General features: G+C 41.4%; 2 protein-coding genes across 3 annotated transcripts; both read left to right on the top strand.

The window, feature by feature from the left end:
• The first annotated feature begins 270 nt into the window (after window positions 1–270).
• Window positions 271–16,922, top strand: LOC100750176. Its single transcript, XM_024371958.2, is given in 4 exon segments — window positions 271–1,782; window positions 1,785–2,934; window positions 12,296–12,459; window positions 15,288–16,922. Coding segments are annotated over 4 exon segments (1,968 nt in total). The 5' UTR covers window positions 271–1,371; the 3' UTR covers window positions 15,531–16,922.
• Window positions 16,923–21,315: 4,393 nt separating this feature from the next.
• LOC100750059 (ras-related protein RHN1) lies at window positions 21,316–22,938 on the top strand. Of its 2 annotated transcripts, none has more exons than XM_012393252.3 (4): window positions 21,316–21,430; window positions 21,520–21,702; window positions 21,909–22,036; window positions 22,243–22,938. In XM_012393252.3, the coding sequence occupies exons 2-4, from the start codon at window positions 21,663–21,665 to the stop codon at window positions 22,735–22,737; spliced, it is 663 nt and encodes a 220-aa protein (XP_012248675.1). In that variant the 5' UTR covers window positions 21,316–21,430; window positions 21,520–21,662; the 3' UTR covers window positions 22,738–22,938. The 2 variants fall into 2 exon arrangements, with proteins under 2 accessions (XP_012248675.1, XP_012248676.1); XM_012393253.2 differs by having other exon boundaries at window positions 21,322–21,430; window positions 21,607–21,702.
• Window positions 22,939–23,638: the final 700 nt, after the last annotated feature.

Below are 23,638 nucleotides of genomic sequence, written 5' to 3'. Positions count from 1 at the left end.
CTCTTTCTCTCTTTCATCTTTTCTCTTTCTCTCTTTCTCTCTCTCTCTCTCTCTCTCGATCGAACGAAACACCTGTTTCGTCTAGACAGGGGAAAATTGGCGAGAAGGAACATTTTCAGTAGCTGAAATTTATTACGACGAACGTAGAATGAAACGTTAGGTCTCTTTTTGCCACGTAACCGACTACGCTACCGTTACGCTATCGGACAATTAAAAAACAAGCGTAAAGTCTGAGCACGAGCCGAAAATGAATTCGCGCGTTATCGAGATAGCCTCGTGAGTGGTTCAAATTATCGTTTAGCCCGGTCTCGAAGGAGAAAAATTTCGACAACTCGGCTACCAGATGGAACGTTTTACCTAAAGAGGGCAGAACTGGATGCTGGTTTCGCGCTGGAAATGCGACGCCCGGGGATTCAGGCTGCGAATGCCCGAGCCTCGAAGCTCGCCGGTATTCGCGGTATTCGCAGTGGCTTGGCGATGTCTGCGTCGAACGCTCGCGAATCGAGAATCGTCGTGGGTGGCAGCGATCGCGAATCGAGGAACTCGCAGCGAAGAATTAGAAATCACGAGTCGGCAGGAACTCGGGGAACTCCGATACTCGACATCCGAGGTTAGAGAACCGATGACAGAGATAGAGAAACAGATGGCGAAGCAGAGGGGAACAAAGGGGATGGTGTAGGCGTGGCAGAACCGCGAGCTTTGCCGCGATAGGCGTGGCAGAATCGACTGACCGCGGATACGCAGTAGCAGAGGGGAGCGATTTTCCCGTTACGGACACGCGGTTCCTCGCGACGTCACTTTGTGGTGCGGCGTCGAGCTAATCGCTCGTATCGCCGGTCGAAATCAAAACCGGTCGTTGATTCGTTCGTCACTGAAAAACGCACGCGTTTCGCGTCGGTGAACGATCGGTGATCGGTGGTCGTACGTTTGCGTTTCGTTTCGAACACGATAACCCGGAAGACGGACAGAGTCGCGTAACGTAATCGCAAATCGCGTGCAACATCCGCGATTCCGTATTAAAGGGTGAGGTTGGTTGAATTGGCCGGTCGGTCGGTCGGTTGTGCGGTCGTTCGATCGATCGATCGAGTCCCGTACGCCGATCAGAAGTCGATCGGCCACAGCGATCGACCATCGATCGATTACCGTTCCAGTTGAATCGGTTGGACTTGACGTATTTCTATCGACGCTCGAGAACATTTATACGCGTATGATCGAGTCTCGCGCGGTTAGCGAGAAAACGCGGTCGAAATTGCAAGTGATAGACGATCGATCGAAAAGTAGTGTTCGTGAAGGGGCCCGATACCGATACCAAGTATGTACTAACCGATCGATTTGAGGAATTTCGCACGGTCGCTAAACCACGAACCAGGTATGCATTACAACGCCCAAGGGATCACGGAGGACTCGTACCTGCGACAGAGGCAACAGGAACATCAACAGCAACGACAACAACAGACGGGTCAACATACCGGCTACTCCTTACGGCAAAAGGGCCGCGATCGTTCGTGTTCACCGAGATCGGATGAAGTGCGGTCGCCCGGCTCCGAGGTGAGAGGAGAGACTGCTATCGGATCTCCGGAAAACATACGCTTCGTGGAAAACGGCTCTCCTTCGGAGCTCGGTGAGGAATCGCGAATGTCGAGGTATCGCGAAGAGAACGAGGCGAAGAGACCTTCCTTCTCGAAGCAGGAGAACGAGTCGGCGGCGAGTTTCTTTCGAGACCCGGAAGACACCGGTGTAAAGTGTTTCACCGAGGAAATGGTATCGGCGGTGGCGAGTCACTGGCGGTGGCGAGTCACTACAGAGAGTCGAATAACTCGCCGGGTAGAATCTCGCCGCAGGAATACGCGGTTCACTCGACCGACAGACGTCACAGTTCCTTTGGGAAAACGTCGTTCTGCATCGACGCGTTGCTCGGTCGGGCAACTGGGAAACCGGAGAGTCTGGATCACGAACGATCCGATAGACCGAACCAAAGATCGCTGTTCGCAACGCGAAATTCTGTCATCGACGCGAGCCCCTGTTTGACGAACTCGTTGATCCGTGGCCACGATCGAGAATCCTCTTGCACTCTAGGAGGTGTAAGCGGAGCCGCTGGAACCGGCATCGTTACCGGTACTAACCTCGGTACTCGCGCTTGCACCGGTGCAGGCGAAACCGAAACTGCGAGCGCAGTTGGAATCGGAGTTGCGGTCGGCGTTGGTAATGGGACTGCGCTTATCGGCGCTGTTAGAACGGACGAGCAAAGAACATCATCTTCCCTCGGAGGCCTTTTGCATCCGTTCGACAGAACCGTCGTCCAACACGGACTCGCTTCGCCGTCGAACTTACAAGTTATTCGCGATCCAAGTGACAGACAAGATATTCGTGACCGATCCGTACGCGACGCTCATTTGTCCGGTATTCGCGTGGAATCGGTAGAAGAAACGACGAAAACGCCTTTCAAAGGAGAAAACGCTGGCATCGGTAACGGAGGATTTCGAGTGGATCGGTTGGAAAATATCGAGGACGACGGTTCGATCGAGGTTGATCCTACGAGAACGGGAAGCGCCAGCTCCGGAAGCAACGCGAGCCATAGTCCCATCTCCAGCCCTCCGATTTCCCCTGGATCGGAGGAACCCAGTGGCAACGCTATCCCTGGTAATCCGAATTTACCGAGTGGCCATTATAGCGCGCTCGGTAGCAACGCGGGAGTAGCACGACAAAATCAAGCGCTTCTCTTACATCCAAGTGGTCCCCTCATACATCCCGGAGGATTATATTATCATCCTGCCGGTGGTAGCGCGTTTCATTCGATACACAAGGAAGGTCAACCCGTCGGACATTCGCAGAGTGCCGGTGCTCATCCTCAGCAGCATCACATCCATCCACTCCAACTCGAGTGGTTGGCTAGGACTGGAATGTTGTATCCGAGGTTACCCGCCGATTTAGCCGGTGAGTTAGTAATCTTACCAAATGCCTTACTTCGTCTCTAATTCTTCCACACTCGCCGAGCATCCGGTCGTTTCGTATCGATCTTTCGTCCATCGAACACGAATTTCACATTTTACACTTCAGATTACGACCTTCTACGTTTCACGCAGCGAATTTTCTTGTACGCGCGCTATCGTTGATAGCTATCCGAACGCTTGCCTGCTTTTCACGAGATACGACGTTTAATTTGAAAATTACGAGCAAATCGAGTCGCAGTTATTTTATATTTTGTAGGTAATTGGCCGACTCGATTAAATCGATTTTTACGATAGACGATACGGAGTAATAAAACCGATACGACAATACTCAAAGATACGTCAAATTTCCAAATTTCTCTCATCTACTTTCCGCCAAACTTCTCGTTTTAACGTTTCGAGGACGGACATCCGAATTTTCGCTCGGGTTTCAATTCCGTGGTCGTACGCGTAGGAATACGAATTTGCATAAAAATACGCAACTTAGTCATAATTAATAATAAAAATACGTCTTGAGAGCAGATATGGAACATTTGTAAAACACGATAATCGGTGATAACCGATATAATCTCTTCACCTCGAAATCGAAAACTCTCTCCTTCTCGGCTTAACGTGCTTTTATCGTCTTTGCTCGTGTTCATTACGATATCGATCGTCTTAACCATAAATTAAACTAGAATTTTCATATATTTAAACGTAAGGTAGATTAACTACTACCCGTAACAACCTTATAAACATTCTGTCTTCCTCGTTATCTGAAAATAATACAACCTAGGGAAGGCTAATTAATATTGTAATTGTTTCACAAATCGTTTCTAAATTATAAATGACGTGCGATAGCAAGGCTGCGAAAAGTTTTAAAGATTTAAAGAAAGTCTGTTATCGTTCAGATTATTCGTTACGCTATTAGAAGGCGAGACAATACCATTTCGTGTTTTTAAAACGTCGACCAAACTACTGTGGTAATATCTCTCGTCTAAAATTGATATATATCGATGGGACAAAATTTGTTTGGAACACTAATGTTCAACGTTACCCTGACGTACGAACAACGTCATAAAATAGATCGACAGACTGCTCGTACGATAGGTAGATAACGAATGTTTACATGCTTAATGTAACTCTTTACCATGCTATATTGACTGGCTACTCCAGTTTTTAGGTTGGTTGTCAAATGATAACACAGAGGGACAGTTTCGCAGCATACTGTTGAAAATACGTATCTGTACCGTTCATTTCGAAATATAACATCCCTTATTTCAAGATATCGGGAAATTGTTACAGCCCTGATATCTTACGCTCGCTTCTACCTGCAGCAGTGTTCAAAGAGCAAATAACAAACATCACCGAACTCTGTATAAATGTTTGCAGGACCGTAAGACACAAACACCAAAGGAAACCCTTTTACACGACCGAGTTAACGTCATTGGCGAAATTTTACGAATCGCCAATTATAAATTACCTGTACACGACCGAAATAAACAGGGAAGGGTGGTTTCGTGGAAAATTCTAGAATCGTAGAATTATCGGGGAGACTTTGATGATCGTAGAATTATCTGTAACCCGTAACTTGCCACTCGTCTGTTCGCTGATATTATTTGGTACGCAATTAGCAAATTATCGCGCGAGAGGGTCCTGATAGCGCAGAAACGTCACGAGAATGCCGGAATAAATAACAACGAGGTTCGAAGGAAAGATGAAGAAGAGTATCCGGCGAATAGAGAGGATCACGAGAGAAAGGAAGATGATTCCGGTTACTACTACGGTAAATTTCACGCTTAGAAAAAAGAGAGTGGTCGCGTTGTCCAGCCAATCAGTCGAAAGCTTTTATCGAACAAATTGGTCAGTGAACGTAGCGAACCAGGATGCCGAGATGGACCGAATCCGAATAAACGAGAATAGAAAGAGAGGGAAAGAGAGAAAAATGGGGGAAGAGCGGGAGTAAACGGAACGCGATTGTACGTGTATATGCGTGTGTATGTGTGTGTGGGTGTGTGTGTGTGTGTGTTTTAGAGCGAGAGGGTGGAAGAGAGGGAGAGAGAGAGAGAGAGAAAGAGAGAAAGAGAGAAAGAGAGTGAGAGGTGTTCGGAGCGAAGTGCGGGGTACTTTCTGTCAGATGATCCTGATTGGTAGTTGCCGAGCAATCCAACGTCGACGAAAAAGGCGAAAACCCGATAGCGTAAAACGAGCAACGGGTACAAAAAAAGCGGTCTCGCGGAATAAAATAAAACGGTTGCATTCAGCCCCACCTGAAGCGGCCGTTATCGCGTCGGCAGGGAACACGAACACGACTTGTTAAAAAATTGCTGGATGGGAGTATCGTCCCGTTCAGCCCTTTCTCCTCCCCTCCATCCACCTCCTCCTCCTCTTCCTCCTCCTCCTCCTCCTCCTATGTCCACCGTCTCTGTCTGCCGTTTCTCTCTTTCACCTGTAGTCTCGCATTCTCGTATGCTCTCGACGTTATGTAAATAACGATGAGTACGCGACTCAGCGGCTCGGCACGGTGAGCTGACACGGGAAGGGAGAGGCAGGGTGGAAAACAGGTAGACGCGAGCTTTTATTTGTGGAATATTTGTCGCGCGTTATACCAACGACGATATTCCAACAACACCGTGTTTCATCTATTTTGAGTCGAGCTTTGCAGTATCGAAATTTAACTAGTGCGATACCGGTGGCTGCCGGCTAACTCGCGATCTTCCATCCTCGGCGTATCCCAAATCCCGATATCTCTGCCTCGTGTACACTAAAAACGGTTTCCCGTGTCCCCGCGTGTCCATCCGGCCGATACCAGTTTGCATTCGGATTAATCGAAATCGACCGAAACGACTTTTCAACTTGCGCGATATCCACGCCAGTGTTTAACGTGCGAAGGTTTTTAAGCCTGGCATCTTCCTTTCGCCACGCCGTTAATAACGATCGAACAGCTTTCTGAAAAAAAGGAAAAGACCCACGGATCTATGTAAAATACATGGATCTTGTCTTTGATTATCGATTCGCGCTTACCTAATATTAAAAATATACAAGTGAAACGTACCACGTAATCTGGCCGATTCTCTCGATTTTCCAACGATCCTATTGATTGTCTCACAACGTGTACGTGTAAAGCAATACGTGTAACGAAAAATGACAGGGTAAATTAAACGACGAGTAACACGAAGAAGAAACGAGAGATAAAATTTACAATGTAAATAGAAGAATAGGATAAGACTATGAGATACTTCGATTAATCGAAAAGCATCGAAAAAGAGAAATGATAATAATTTATATAATATTAGACGTCGTCGTACCGGATTGAATTTCTCAACAGTTCTTTGGTCTCGTCGATTTTCCGTTCTCCGAATTCACCAAGAACGTGGAACGAGATTCGCTTTACAAGTTACGGTGAAAAAATAATGGCGGAAGATGTCGAAGAGATGGTAGGAGGTCTGCCAACAAAAGGGGATGATACCCGAGAGATGAAGCACGCGAAGGGTTGGCGGATGATTTAATTAGTTAATTGTGCGTCATTCATCCGTCTATTCATCCCCTTCGCCCTTCTCTCCACGATAGCATAACGCCGACGCAGACGTTCTAAGGTTGCCATGGAAACTCCACGGACTTACATAGACCGTTCCAACAGCTAATTTCGCTCATCTTTGAAACAATCCAAGAACGCAAATCGCTTTTTATCTATCTCTATGAAATGTCTCGTAACTTTAACCAGTATCGATGTTTTTCCTTTCTTCGTTGCGAGGAGACCGAAAAAATAAAAAAAACGCCTAATAACGATTATATCGTAGTACATATTGTTTTTGAGTCGTTTACGGCTTGAATTTCGATAGAAATCGAAGACCACGAGCAAGGTTGTCATAATTTCTAAGTATATTTTCTGTTTTTCAAAGAGGAGTTTTAAGATTCTCGTATTGGGAAATTTAAAGATGGACAGTAGATAACGCGCGAAAGTGTATAAAATATCTACAACGCGATACTCGTTATAGCTTTTAACGGTTGGAACGATAATCTGAATTCGCATAAACATTCGCGGTTTACGTATTATCGAAACTATCGTTTCCCTACATTTTCGGGTTAAACGTACGATTTGGTCATCCTCCTGAACGTGTAAGAGATCATTGTCGTTAGTCGTGCTACCGAGCGTTCGAGCTTCGACGAAAATCGTGTCGATTCCGACTTAGTACGTCGTACGCTCGTTACTTTCTACTACTATTATTCTATCAAAGTATATGGACGTTCGCGTCAAGCGAATAACACGTCCTCCCTTGATAAAGCAGTCTCGAGCTGTTTGAATTAATCTCGACGAAGCTTTTCGCGATATTGTATACGATATCGTCGATGATGGTTGAGAAATGAGAAACCAGCAATTAATTGCACACCGACGTACACATATGGGAAAGATGGTGATGTGCATAAACGTGAGCGCGCGCAGACACGCTATATACGCGTACATAGAAATCGGAAACGCGTATGCAGAGTGTGTAGGAACGTTAGTAGATGGATACATGGAAACACGTTGAAAACGTCTAGTGGCGTTGCAGTAGCGGTCGCGTCAGTCTACCTGTCTATAGGCATGTAGGCGGTAATGGTGTTTCTGAATTAGCTGCCAGCTAGTTTGGCCGCCCGCAAGCAAACAGATCTTGGTTACCCGATGTGTAACGTTCCACGTTCGCCCAAACCATCCTATATCTCTATGATCTGGTCTGATCGCGCCGTAGCCACATGGTCTCGTGCAAACGATGACACGAGAGCACAGCTTTCCGTGTACACGTCGTGTATAAATATGACCGTGTTCGATGTACACCACCGGCTGACGAAAGTAGTCGAAAGCATAGAAACTTTTACGTTCGTATCGTATGCGTTGTACGAAACAATTGCAAGTTTCATTAGCGCTACAACGAGACACACGTTTGTCTTGATTGTACTGACCGAATCGGAAACTAGATCGGAAGCGTACATAACGATTACAAGACGTTCGTTTGATAAAAACTCGGTACATAGCACGAACACTCGTCTTAAGCGTAGAATACGCGTTAAATAAGGTTCCACCGAATATCGAGATTTATCAATAAAACGAATAATCCTGCTATACGAAATATACGCTTGTACCAAGTATCTTGTAATTTTTAACGCGTTACATCTTAATCGCTAATGTCGTGATTGTTTTAATTTCGTGGGAACACGTTCCAAGTGAAACATCAGGAAATCGAAATGTCTGTACACGCTCCGCCCTCGTTAATCAAGATAATTAAGATACCCGAGAAAAATTAAAGCGAGAAGCCGGAATTTTATTCCTGAATAGGTATTCTACGATAGATAATCGTACGATAGATAACCAAGTGCATATACAGCGAGAATGGTAACGGATAAAATCGTCGATCCTGCGGATGATTACCGCAACGCCTGGCGTAGTTGGTAGGGGAAGCAGACGCGGAGCTCGTCCAGTTAGTAGTAGCCCGATGATAAAAGTAAATGGTAACGTTCTGGATGTTTATGACGTGATTCGCGGCGAGTTTCACGGAGCGCAGTTTCAAATTAAATCCAACCATTTTGGGTAGAGAAAATAATCTCTGACAAAAGTTGGCCAACTTTTTCCTCGCTCGGTATTCATCTGCCCTCGCCACTGGCTTCCGCGGATCTCCAATCGTATGGCGCAAGTGGAAGCGGGAGTCGATGACGTCTCGCGATCAAGGCTGTAGAGGGATGGTGGATACCCACCGACGTTACCCTCGCCTCGTCTTCGTTCACCTCTGATACGAGGGGTTGAGAATTTGGGGGCGGGTCGTATCGAGCACTCAGGGGCTGCAGGCGGAGCTTCCGCCGCTATACGAGACAAGGAGAGGGAGCAAGATCTGGTGCGAGCGCGCGCGCGCGAACACGCGCCCGGAACGCACGCACGCACTCACGCACGCGTGCACACACGCCCGTTCACACCCATCAAGGGAAACCGAGGAGGGACCAGGGAGCAGGAAAACGAGGAGAACGGGAATGGAGTTACGAGTAAGAATACGAAACTACGGGACGCATCGACGACCAGAGGAATCAGGAGGATCAGAAAATTGCAGTAGAATGGGAAGAAAAGTAACAGGGAAGGGAGCCGTGCATGTACCGACTGTGTAGTAGGATTTACCGCGATGATTGCAACGTAGAAATCGAACGGTGGATGACGATGAGTTTCATTTTATAAGTAGAATAGAGAAATGAGAAGAAAAAGAAAAATAAAGTTACGAGTAGGACTATGGTTCCAGTGAGTGCGCGTTACGACCACTGAAATTTCAGGAACGATATAACTACTCTTTCTAAGAGTTTATGTGCTTGATCGTTTTTAGTATGTTTCATTTTATAAATATGAAAACAGGGAGGAAAGAAGCAGGGATAAAGATACGAATAAGGATAGGAAACTAGAAAAGATCGATAAGATGAACGAGGAGGATCAGGAAATTGCAGTAGAATGGAAGCAAAAGTAACAGGGAAATGAACCGTATATGTACAGACTACATAGGGCAGATTCACTGCGACAAGTGACATGTAAAATTCTGACTACTGCCCAATTGAACGAATCTCTGCGCATTAACTCCACCTATTTAAAACGTAAACTTCCATTTAGAAAAATTATGGCTTAGTCTACTTTTGCTCTCAGCAGGTCCATTGTCAATTAGTCTCTTGAAGCTGGTCGTACGTTCTATCGAAATTATATGTTCGTAATCCGTGGCAGAATATTTTTACGGCTCGCGTCGTTTCACTAACGATCGTATTACGTATCGACAATTTCCTTCCAAAATAAATGCAGATCTACAGAACATGTTATTTCATTAACACGACATCGTGTTCAGTTTTGAAATGATAAATAGGACGTCTTGACTAAGACGAACTACCAAATACTTCCTCGCCCTTCGAACCAGACCAGATGCGACAAAGAGAAAACCAAAAGACGATAGTAACGATACCAAATGGAATCACAAATTGGAGAAGTGTGTATTTGGTACAGTAAGAGGTTGAGCCGGGTGGGGGGCGGGAAATATGAGCAATAGTGGGGTAGAATAGCGTTAAGTACAGATAATGGCTGGTGTTTACCGGTATGGTGATCAGCATGATTTAAGAGCAGCCTGGCGTGAAGCGGCTAATAGGACCCCAAATAAATTAAATTATCATGATAAAAGTGTAGCGGGGTGAGAACGACGTTAACCTTAACAGCACCCCATTGCTTCACCCTGCACAGAGGAGCACGAAAATGGTGATTGTCCACTCGATGGTGTGCCGCCCTTCTTGTTTACCGACATCTGTCATAACTTGCACCATTTCTCCCTGGCACCTTCGTACTCGTGCAATTCCAGTGGCTTCCCAACACTATGTATCGATGCTTTCGCTTTTTCATTCGACTTCGCTTGATTTAATCAAAATTCACCGAGGAAACATCGAAGGTAACGAGAGAGAGAGGAACGAAATTGTTCGAAGACGATTCAGCTTTCTGAGAAAAGAGCCCATAAAACGAAACTGATAATAACTCGATCATTTTGTAACATTGGCTACGTCTCAATTAGATTAAACAGACTGTAATAGTCTTTAAAAAACATCGTTCTTTTCGTATTTACGAAATAGATGAAAGTTTTAGAATTAGAGTACGAACGTTTATGCATTTATCTAGCACGATTTTACAAAGTCTTCTGCACCGAAGTCTGTGTAATCGCACGATTATTGGTTTCGATCAAATTTAACGGAAATATGTAATAATACGAATAGCAGAGAATCGGTAGAGGCGAACAGAAGCGACCGCCGAGATAGCAATTGCGACGGGAACGGAGAAAAAGGAGGAAAATCATGGAACCATATGTGCTCAGCGGGTGGCAAACCATCTTTCCGAGGGACGATTAATATATCTACGACCGACATAAATAACGAAACCAAACCATAGACGGTTTGTATTTGGAAGTAATATCGATAGCAATATGTTATTATGTACGATATTCGTTACGTTCGATCGTAGAAATATTTCTAAACGTAGGGTATGGTATATTTACGTCAAATTATAGCAATTTACTTGCAATTCTCCATATGCGATCACGAACAAATTTTGAACGGTCTACGGTGATCTTGTATGACAAATGTTCAAACGATTTCGTAAGTCACCATTATGCTGCGTGTTAAGTACTTATACGATATGCAGGTGCGGTGAAAAGTATGGTGTATCCGCATCGAGATCTTACAACGCGGTTCACCATACTTTTTTCTCCAAACGCTTTCAGCTTACGATGCGACCCACCAATTTACCTACATAGCAAGTGTGTGACCGGCTGTCAATGTTTGTACACATGGCAATGTTTAGTCGCGCGTACAGCCAGATTAATCTGGAACGTGCGATACCCTTATGTCGCTCTTAATCAGCCGCTTATTCAAACATTCAACACCATGGGCCTGTTTCATTTTTCCGCCTTAGGATGTTGACAGATCGCTACGACGACGATGCGCTCACGCAACAAACATCTTTTCGCGGATAGGCGAAATCTCTGGTCTTTTCTCTTTCATTAGATGTAAGTTACTGGAGCCAACGTTATGTACGGTTTAAATCAAAATTTTCGTTTTAACACAGAATCTTATCGCTATCGATAAGTCAAATGTCGTACAAATTTGGTTTATCGAAATTTTAAGGGACGAGAAAGTGTGTACGATAGAGGGTGTATAGTCTACGTTTATATAAGCAAAATGCAACGCGTCTTGAAGAATACATTGTACGATTTGACAGTGATAATCATCGATCCATCGTTGTTGTTCCCTTCGCGAAGGAAGTCGAATTTCGTTTTGATTTATTGCGCGTATAAAGTCATAAAGGAGAGAAAATCGGGTCTGGCCAAGACCCGTTCATAGGGCTAATCGTTAGGGCGGTCACCCTCGTCTTCTGTCCTTCCCTTTCTACCTTTCCCCCTTCCTATTTTCAACCCCAAATCATAGTATTGCAGCCCAGGGGGATTTACACTGGCGGTAATTGCATTAGCATTCGATGATTTTTATTGGTCTCTCCTTGCGATTAGTATTAATTCGAGCCAACATTATCAATAACAGGCAATACTGATTTTCTTCTATTCCATTCAATTGTGAGCGTCGAACAAGAAAACTCGGAATAACAGACTGCGGAATATTCATGCAAATTCGTGTTTCTATAAACGCGATTAAAAACAGAGCCTGAGAATGACAAAGCGTATATTTTTGCAAATTAAAATCTTTGATAATAGGATGCTTCTCGTATCATAAAATAAAGCGTGTACCGTCCGGACAATGTTTCTTTAAAAAAAAGAAAAGAATTCTTTCGCGTAAAAGAGCCAAGTATGTTAAATATATCCAAATATACTTATCATCGACAGGTTGCGCGGCCCAGCATGCCCTCCTTGGAAAAACGAGAAGGCCGAGAACCGCTTTCACGTCGCAACAGCTACTCGAATTGGAAAAACAATTTAGACAGAACAAGTACCTTAGCAGACCGAAGAGATTCGAAGTGGCCACTTCGTTAATGCTCACGGAAACACAGGTAAACGCTGCTTCATCTGTACCTTTATGAATCGCTACACCAAATCGCTAAACCGAATTAAATCGAATACATGCATAATAGACCAACCCTCGTCCAGCGGAAGCTGATTCATTGTTATCATGAGAGCCGAATATTTTATTCGATAGTCGTACAGTGCGAAGGGAAAGGCCCTTCGCTCCCGCGTGATAACCAAATTTACTTAGAAAATAAAATCGTTCGTATAATTTGACAGAGTGATAATACGTAAATGTAACATAAATGCACGCGAAAAAAATATGACGATTTTGAAAGTAACAAGGGTGAACTATCTATATATAGTATATGCATGAGCCAGAATTGACCCAGCCTTTGCTGTTCGAGGGTTAATAGCTTCCTTAATCGCTTCAAATTCATTCTCTCTTTTAATTTCTTCTTTTTCCTTCTAGTTTCCTTCGTCGTTTCTCTTCTTCTTTTTCTTGCTTTCTCCTTCTTTCTTTTTTGTTTGTTTCACTTAAGGAAAGACGCGGCGATTCGAGTCGTCAGTATAGTAAAAAAAAAAAAAAAACGTGGGTGTAAAAAAAGAAAATGGAAGAGAGAATGAAGAAAGGGAAAAAGCCTCCAGAGAAATCGGTGAAATAATCCAGGACCCTTCTCCTTTGCCGGGGCGAACGTGAACGAGCGAATCTCTTGCATAGTTCAACAACTTAAACATAACTTTGAAGCTTACGTGTTCTGACGGATCGCTCGGCAAATAGCAACGAAAGTCTGAATTATGGGAGACTGAGTCCCTGATTTGTTTCGATATTCAACTGATTCAAGTTGAAGCATTTAGTTTCCGAATTGTCCGGTCGTTGCGTTTCCTCGTCACATCGTTCCTTCATCTTCCCCTTATGGTATCGACGAAAGGAAGGAAATGCATGTCCAAGTATATTAATACTCGTTAATACTAAATCTAATTAATCGTGATATATTCGATACACGCTATCGATAGACGCGGCGATTCGAGTCGTCAGTATAAAAAAAAAAAAAAAAAAACGTGGGTGTAAAAAAAGAAAATGGAAGAGAGAATGAAGAAAGGGAAAAAGCCTCCAGAGAAATCGGTGAAATAATCCAGGACCCTTCTCCTTTGCCGGGGCGAACGTGAACGAGCGAATCTCTTGCATAGTTCAACAACTTAAACATAACTTTGAAGCTTACGTGTTCTGACGGATCGCTCGGCAAATAGCAACGAAAGTCTGAATTATGGGAGACTGAGTCCCTGATTTGTTTCGATATTCAACTGATTCAAGTTGAAGCATTTAGTTTCCGAATTGTCCGGTCGTTGCGTTTCCTCGTCACATCGTTCCTTCATCTTCCCCTTATGGTATCGACGAAAGGAAGGAAATGCATGTCCAAGTATATTAATACTCGTTAATACTAAATCTAATTAATCGTGATATATTCGATACACGCTATCGATCACAAGTATCAGGACAATTACGAGAAACAAGATAAGCTGGAAAAATCTGTAGAAACTTACTAAAACATCAGGGATTATTAGGTATTTCGCTTGAAATCAAGATAATAAAAATCAGAGATCGAAAGAATTATGGAACTTTTTCATAGATCTCATTTAAAACGTGTACCGTGGAACTTTTTTTAGAAAACGTTCTCGCATTACAAGTTCCGACGAGGACAGATGAAAGATAGTTGTTGAAAATAAAAGTGTTAGTTTCGACAGAACTTGTAAAATATGAGAATAGCAATTTTTCTACGACAGGAAAGATATTTTGTTCGTCGATATTAAAAATGTTCTCAATAGTATCGCGATAATATCGAATAATTATTACGATTATCGATATTCTGAATATGTTATTTGTTTGTAATATTTATGCAGATAATTCACGTTTCGTAGCTTGCTTGGCTTTAAATCATTAAAAAATGTTACTTAGGTATTATTCTTGACAAGAATACTTGTCTTCCCCTCGTGTTACGACTTTCGTACCTTTTACTCGACAAACATATGAATAATTCGATATTATATCGTTAAATAAAGGTAATATTTGATAATTCGCTACTTTTATTCACTTTATGGAACATTTTTTAATACACGTCCTAGAGTATCAGTTTCATGAGAATTTTAAAGAAGTTCCTGAGGGTAACATCTCTTTCCATCTGTTTATTTAGATCTCTGATAAAAATCTCATCGATTCTAATTAATAAATTTGTTTGACAATAAAATTCTTATCAATTATAAGCGATAAACATCTAATATTCGATCGCTTTCAAATGTTACCAACTCTATAACCCAATTTCTATGATCACGAGAATCGTGTCTGGTTACAGCACAGTTACAGTACAGATTGTAAAATTTTAAAAATTTTTCCTACCATATACGTTCTATATATTCATAAAAATTTTCGAATACTTTCGTGAGTGACTGTAGCTATTATCGCGAGAAGAAAGCACGTTTCTTTCCTCGAAGGGTGAAGACGTACTAGGGCTGGGAACGAGACATCAGGGAGGTTCAAGCACGTGATATGTTGTCCAAAGGATTTACACATCGTTCTCTTGTGGGATTCGGCAAGGAAATATCGAGTCCATGTACTTAGGTATATTTGCAGCGATTTAAGGGGTCGTATTGTATCCTATACGCGACTACAATTTTTTCGCATTCGAGCGATACGATTCAGTGTCGTGTTTCAGTACTCCGCTGTACCATAGTAAAAAGCAAACTTCTTCGTTACTTTAACGTTTTTATAGACGACCTTCCTTTTTCTTCTCCACGTCCATTTACTCGAACGTCACTATGCATCCCATGGATAATTGCCATTAAAATTTATGTATGAGCAATGTGTGTTAAAATTCAGGTGAAAATCTGGTTTCAAAATCGACGAATGAAATGGAAAAGGAGTAAAAAGGCACAACAGGAGGCGCGGGCGAATAATAAGGTCGAGGACGGAGGAAACGTGAGAAGCAGCGAGAGGGAAACTGGCGGTGATCCGAATCCAAATTCGCCGAGTCCGCAGGAGGATAGCAAAGGTACTCTACAAGAAACGCAGAGGAACGCGACCGAACTTCAGGAGCCGCTTTATCGACCTTACGTGGTATAAAACTCTGACCAAAATGATCGACCCAGTGGTGTGCCAAATGTGAACCAACCGATGTAAGTTGCTGCTTGGCGTCATTTTGTCGATTAAATCTCTTGTTGATATCTTTGATACTTGGTGTGATATGTTCGATCGTTTCTCGAGTGAATTTTTAATACTACGCAATAACAACAACAACAACAACAACAACATCGTTAGTCGATCGAAAAACGGAGAGATGTACGTGCAAAAAGGATTCAATGGCAAATCGATCGATTAGATTTCACAAACAAATCGCAAATAGAGTCGCGTGCATGTATGATGTAAGTATCGACTTATACTGTACGCATGCTGGTGTAACATGGCAAAACTCGTATGTAAATATAGGGAACAATACGATGGATAATACACGCATATACGCACACACGCATAAATACACAGCAGCTCGTAGCTATAAAAGTATCTTCAAATTTTCAATTCTTATAGGAGGTACGAGGTACAAAATGATTTTTACACGAACCTCTCAGAAATCACACCGATCGATTCCGCTATTTTTTTTTATTAATTTTCCAATTTCATTTCTCATTTCAATTCCGAAGAATCGATTAAATTCGTAAGTTCCATAGGTTTATTCGTAACTGACGTACGTTATCGCGTAAAAGCGTATCGCGAGAAAATTACACGAATAACGATAGATTGTAAGGTAGACTTAAAAAATATCAAGTTCATTCGTGTGACTTCTGAGTGACTAACGCGTAACGCGATAGAGATAAAAATTGAAAATCTCTGGGTGGTTTCGTAAAGTGGATTTAAAAAACGGTGTTCGTAACATCGTCGCTTACTTCTCAGATTTATCAAGTTCATTGATGTGACTTCTCAGTGACTAATACATAACACTGTAGATAAAAATTGAATGTTTCTGGGTGGTTTTGTAGTTATGAGACGCAGTGTACACAAGTTCGAGCCCATGTCAGACCGGTGCATGCGCACGATTGCCGTTATCAGCAGCGATATGCCTAGAAAATTAATCGAATCCTCTTTACGGTGTTCCCCCGAGTCGTTTTGAAATGTTTACATAACGAAGGCTCGTATCAAAGGGAAGAAAAGAAAATATGGCTTATATTAATGGGTATAAAGTGGGAGGAATTATATATATACGCGACGATTCGCAGCAATAGTTGTATAAAACCATCGATTAGAACGCAATGGCTAAGCGCCTTGTGAAAAGATTGAACACTCTTGACTGTAACTCTTCTCCAACTGTTGCTCTAGATCTACATGAATTGAAAACACGTATCTATTTATGATAAATTACATAATTGTAAATAATATTCGTATACGTCTAGGGTAGAAAGTGCGATGCGAAGGAAAACGTCATATTATGTCGCAACAAGTTCCTAAAATAAATCACAAATATCGAAGACAACAGTACGACTCCTATATTTACTCCTCTTCGTTTTACAAATTTTATTCAAAGCGTTGCAGGTTTGCATGGAGCTTGGAAAAAGGATCGACGAACGACAGGAATCGATGCGAAGAATTCGTCACGCGTTTAACTAAAATTACAGAAAATCAACGAGATATTCGCAACGTAAACGAATCCGTCTTAAGTTTATGTTGCTTCCAAACTGATTGTGAGTGGTTTTTCTTGTAAAAATAAGCTGGATGATATTCAAAGGAGACACGATCATATGTTTCCCACCACGCAGTTATCCCCACACGCAAGCGAAGAATCATCAGTATTTATGATATGCTAATTTCCCGTTACAAATTCCGCGATGTTTCGCGGACGACTGCTCTTACCGGCTACAGCCAGTGGAAACCACCCGTTTGGAAAACCAGTCGTCAACGAAGGAATGGGAAGGAACTGGAGAAGAAAAACTATACGGTATACCAGATATCGTCGTATATCGTTCTTCTAAAAATGGGGATCGGTCTCCATGACACTTTTAAGAACATTTAGAAACCATATTTTCTATGTTTGACGTCGTTAATTGAAATCGATAAGGTTCGATAATGTTAGATTGCTCGGGAAGTTCATAGCGTCTCTTATTATAAATTTCGATCGAACAACGAAACGTTCGAACGAACGCTGACTCTTACGATTAATTGAACATCGAGGAAAGTTGAGGAGAAACATCGGCAGGTTTCTTTCACGACTGGTGTATTTATTCGTAAAAAGAAAGATACGTACCGCCGCTAAATTTTTAATAAATGATTTAAATTTACGGTTAGACGAATTCATAAGAGAGCGTTACCTTTAGTCGTCAATTTGCCATTAATTTGTGCGTTTTAATAAGATTCACAGAGCGTCGCGACGAATCTATCAAGACATTCGGGTGGTATTTTTCAACCGCAGTGCATATATTATCATTTTTCTTTCTTCTGAAGGTTAACTTCGGCTAACTAAAGATACTACGATTGAAAAACAACGATGAAAATGCAGGAACATATCTAGAAAGTAAAGAAAGATTTTTGGAAGCATTTCAACAAAAACGTCGAGCAACGCTGCTCCTATTTTCTTATTCTTCCATGCGGCATTAAATGAAGGGATTCGCTAATCGTCAAGCCGCGCATCTAAACATCCCGAGAAATGTGAAAAAAGGGATGGCTTTGTGCCATGATGTTTGTAAATTTGCTAACCAGTTTTTCCAATACAGAGATAGCGATGTTTTAAAGCTCGTTTAAAAATCAGCGAGAGGACTACTTTTTCGTGCCATTTCCTTTCCTCTTCTCTCTCTCTCTCTCTCTCTCTCCTCTTTAATTTCACGCAAATTCAACAATTATATCGCTTTCGCATAGTACAACGTCTAATATTTCAATGATAACGTAAAACCTTTTGCTCTCTCTCTCCCTCTCTCTATCTCTCTCTCTCTCTCTATCTCTATCTCTATCTATCTATCTATTTCTATCTCTATCTCTATCGGCCAGGAATTTCTTGAGTGTTTCGGGTATTTTGATGACCTAATTCGAAATTTCGCAAATTTCCGATTGTATCGTCTAATTTCATCGAAGCAGCGACGTGGTATCGGAAAGTGGACTCTCGTCGAACCTCGTAACTTCGATTTCCTTAATCCGAATAATTTACGGAGTAACATCTGACCGGGGGAGCGTGTGTAGTGTACGTTTTATTATTATCAGAGTCGATCGCACGTTAGAACGCAGACGATGAAAATCTTGCTTCGGCCAAGTTAAGGATTACGACGGTCGCGGGGTGTTTCGCGGGACTAACTAGAGGGTGGCGCAAGAGTGTGGAGCGCGCAGACGAGAACGGAGGCGGGGCACTCATGTTTATATGCATTGTATTGCTAAAACCCTTTTAACCGAATTACATTTAGCGATTCTAGTGCCGCTTTCCCGGCTCTCTCTCTCTCTCTCTCTCTCTTTCTTTCTCTTTCTCTTTCTCTCTCCTACCCCGAGTCTGCCAGTGGCCGTCGTCACCCCTCATGCGCTTTTCACTCTCAACTCCCAACCTTCGACTCTCTATTTCTGTCCTTTTCGTTCACACGACAAAGAGGACGAATGACGACGACGTCGACGACGACGACGACGACGACGACGACGACATTGCGCTAGCTCCGGTGTAGTAGGAAGTCGTGGTGGGGTTGGAAAACCAATGGGGCAGGATTCCGAGACTTGGAACGGCATCCCTGAATTCTTGATTCTCTTGGTAAACAAGTGCTTAGGTGATTCACTGCTTGTTCGCTCCTATCGGCCGTCGTTTGTTTCTAGACGCCATTGCGTTTTGCGATTCTACCTCGTTTTCCGGTCTAATGGCTTTCCGTGACTAACGGTGGATAAGGTCGCTCGGCAACTCTCCTTCCTATTTCTATTTATCTTTTATTTCCTCTTCTTTCTTACATTCGCCACTGCGCCTTACTTTCTATCCCTAAGTCCATAATGTTTCGTAAAAGAAACGAATAGTATCGCGCAATTTAGTCGCTACGTTAATTAAACCGCGCGGGTGATGTTACCGACGTTCTTCGAATACTTCGATAGATGAGAAAACGCACATTTAATCGAAAAATCAAACGAAACGTGACTTACGCTTCCACCTGTAGCCTTCGTATATAACTTAACCTATCCGCTAAATATATGAGAAAACAGGTTCGTAAAATATTAAAAATCTGATAGAGAGAAAGAGAGAGATCGAAACTTAACAGGGTTACTAAAAATTATGTATTGGAAATTTCAATGCAGCGGATCTATGTATTCCCGTTGATGAATAAAGATCGTGGCGTAAAATGATCGTATGACTGACGAAGGAATAATCGCGCGAGCGATGACGGGAAATCGAAGATCCGACTCGTCTCGTTCGCGGATCTCGCGACGGATTCCATCATTAGCGCTAACAAGGTTGGCCCAAGGCTACAAAGGGGACTTCACCCTTCGTCGGACTAACCTCTAGGTATACATACACACGCGTGCAAACACGTGTAGAGATGAACACGAATAGAGAGAGTATATGAGAGCATACACACCCCCGAGTTGTAGCTTGGTCCCTCTTTGAGACAAGAGGGGATAATAAGATCTACGACAATCAACTCAAGAACGACGATGCCAGGAGACAAGAGAGAGAGAGAGAAAGAGAGTGAGAGCATCACGAGATGCGACCTATTGGATGAGCTGCGAGGTGATATTTGTCACGTGATATTCACATTTCACTTTACCGTGAACCGGCTATTTATCGATCAATCGAGGTGTCGAGAACAAAAGTGAGCGCCATACGAGCCACATTTTTACCGAACGCGAGATTAATCGAATCATGGAACTGAAGTGTCGATAAAGTTGAAGTAAAATAAAAGTTAAAATAAGTGCGATTGAATTCAAATTGGCGAAATCTTGACTCGCGCGTTTCTGATTTTCAATTCGTACGACAAAAACGAGAACATGATGAGAAACGAGAGGAAGATAAAAAGGAGAGGCGAGTAATGAGTACGAAGGCTGCGTATTGTGTATGAAGCGAACAAACACCAAGAAGGGATAGCACTAAAGGAACGGAACAAATACTCGCTTTACGTATAGTACGGTGGGAAATTGGAAGGAGCTAACCGCATCGTAATCAATGTAAAATGGCGTCGGAAACATAGAAGGAGGAACGAGAACCGCCTTCTGAAATAGCATCGCTATTTATTAGATTATCGTTGATCTTGTACAGGAAATACCAAAAAATTTTCCAAATCAACGAAGCATCGTTTGCTCGAGTTTTTTTAGAAACAGATTTTACGTTAACTGATACTTTATATCGTACTACAGAGGATATTACAGAGGAAGAACACGATATATGTACATATAATTTATTTAAAAGTTACGTATATAAAATTTACACGGTTTACCGAAATAAATAATAACTTTTAGATGAATCAGCTGCGCGCCTTAAGGTAAGGCTTTTGGACTTTACTTGTCAAAAACTATATGATAAAGAACGATATTAAAAATTCGGTGTGCCGCAAAACGAAGTTATTGACATCGATAGATTTTCTTTTCAAAAGTTTAATAAAGATCTTTCCGTGAAACTGTGTATGTATGCACATATTGATTTTATCGTTCTTGACAATTGAGTTGAATATAGTTTCCTATATTCACCGCAGTAAATCGCAGAGGGCGTGAATAACACTCCAATTCTTCGCAAAGTCGGTATTACAGATATTCTCTATTTTATCCTCCGTCGATAACAACTGAGTTTTTCAATATGTTGATCGGTATATTATCATTTAAGTAGTTAGATAGAAGATTAAAGATGTAGGAATAGGCATGATGCTAGTTGTTACCAGTGATAATAGATGTCGCCGTAATACTATGTTTTATTCAATAGATAAATCTATTTATGCAATTGAAATATGATTCATAATTCAACGTGTTTCTCACTTCTCAAGTGTGTACTTCGGTATTTGGATAGAAATATTGTCATCTTATAAAAACAGGTATGTAGTATCTAGATTTTATATAATGTACACACCTTATTTTAACATTATTCGCTGATCGTTATTATGTATTTGAAACTTTGTTTTAGTTTTCAAGAAGCGTTTTTAATAATTGTTTTGCCAGATTATACGTTATATGACAAAAATCACCTTGTTGTTGAATTAATTACTTCTAGGATAAATGAAAGTGGAAGGTAGCTGTGTCATTATGTATTGCTCTTTAACATAGAAAATGAAGACAGAGGGAAAGATAGTCATTTTGGGTTCACAAGGTAAATTCTGCGTAATAATAAACATTTTACATTTTTCATTTTCTTTCGTTCTATATTTCGTGTCTATACCTATATACGTTTATTCCTCGAAACCATGTATAACCTTGTATAGCTTTATTAAAGAATATTTAGGTTAGTTTATTGTTTACATTGATATGCTCAAACTACTTTATAATACTATCTACTTCTAATTTGTAATTTTTCAGGTGTCGGTAAGACAAGCATGATCATGCATTATATTGGGAAAACGTACAACGGTCAGGTGAATCCTACAATTGGAGCATTGTTTTTTAATTGCAAGTTAAATATACAAGATACAGGAATAATGCTACGGGTACAACGATAAATATAAAATTATTTCTCTTTGTTCTCCATGTTTCTATTTGTTAGAACACGTTAAATAGCTTTCGATGTTGCTTAAGAATTTGTATAAACACTTTCAAGACAAAATACAATATAATATACTGAATTTTCAAAGATATCTTTATTACATTATTAGAGCTGAATACTGCATGGCTTTATTTGTTTTATGGGATATAGATTTGGGACACAGCAGGACAAGAAAGGTTCAGATCAATGGCACCAATGTACTATCGAAATGCTAATGCAGCTATGTTGGTATTTGATTTAACTCAGTACAATACGTTTGCAGCAATGAAACGATGGGTGACAGAACTTCGAAGAAACGTGGAAGAAGCTCTGGTATTAGCAGTAATCGGAAACAAATCGGATTTAATAGAAAAGCGACAAGTCAATGCAGAGGAGGGTAGACTTTACGCTACGAAAATTGGTGCAAGCTATCATGAAACGTCGGTTCTTCAAGGCGAAGGCATTGAGAATGTATTCTTAACTGTTGCTAGAGGTCTCCTTGGATTACCTTCGACTGACCATAACTCTACACCGATAAGAGTATACGAATCGACAAACTTGGATCCTAACGATATAGACATATTATGTACACCGATTGTCGAGGAAGGTGCTCAACACCTTAGTATCGCTCACGGAATGCAAGAGAAACCTTATGCCTGTTGCTAGCCTTCTTTCGATTCCTTATTTTAATGATTTTATAAATATGGAATAATATGGAAGAACATATGTTCTTTGTAATTATTCCTCGATAACGATTTAGGATAAGATCACAACCTTCCTATTGTGCATAAATACGTACACGAATCAATGCGCAGATTCTTACATTTGGTTTAAAAAAATATATGCCATTTGTAAATTTTTCTATAACTATGCCTTTCTTATATGACTAATATTTTTAATACATTTTTAATGAAAATAAAAAATATTTTATGCTCTTTATGACACATTAAGTAGTTCTGATATATGTGATATTACTCATATCGATATCAAATAATTATGATATTTGAAATGAAATTAAAAATGTAATTATTTCTTTCTTCGTTCAACGAGTTGCGGGTATAAAATTTATTAATGTAATTCAGTACTAATCATGGTAGTTAGTATGTATCACGTTTAGTGTACATAATGAAACAAATAGAGGAATTTTGTGCTCATAAGCACAGAATGATAGTGGTAAGGTGAGTCATTCCCTCTTTGGGCCAGGCTTCGCGAAGCGTAACGCATCCCAGCTTTGTTTATGTTTAACTCGTCTCACTTCCGTTACATAAGCATTTCTTTAGTACAGTACCTTCGGTTATGCCGTTATGCCTCAGATAGTTCATAGTAATGATGATTCAATGCATAAGGAATTCGTTTGAGAGATTCCGTTAAATGTGATAATCGTTTAAAGCGATTGAAATTGTATGCCTCCTGTGGTGCAACGATGCCGTGACTTAAGAATATTGATTTTTGGAAAAACAACTGTAAACTTGAAAACAAATTTTACAAGAAATTATTTTTATCATAAGTAAGTAATGAAATCTGAAAACGTTTTGTACAAGATACATAATATATTTATAACAAGTTT

The sequence above is a fragment of the Bombus impatiens genome, unplaced genomic scaffold (assembly GCF_000188095.3).
Source record: "Bombus impatiens unplaced genomic scaffold, BIMP_2.2 scf_2222, whole genome shotgun sequence".
Taxonomy (NCBI): domain Eukaryota; kingdom Metazoa; phylum Arthropoda; class Insecta; order Hymenoptera; family Apidae; genus Bombus; species Bombus impatiens.
This window is presented reverse-complemented; position numbering and strand designations above follow the sequence as displayed.

What these genes read in the sequence shown, in the direction of transcription:
- LOC100750059 (XM_012393252.3), top strand. Translation starts at nt 21,663, where the DNA reads ATGAAGACAGAGGGAAAGATAGTCATTTTGGGTTCACAAG. An exon ending in AGTCATTTTGGGTTCACAAG is followed by an intron (nt 21,703 to 21,908) that starts GTAAATTCTGCG and finishes GTAATTTTTCAG; the next exon opens with GTGTCGGTAAGACAAGCATG. An exon ending in ATACAGGAATAATGCTACGG is followed by an intron (nt 22,037 to 22,242) that starts GTACAACGATAA and finishes TATGGGATATAG; the next exon opens with ATTTGGGACACAGCAGGACA.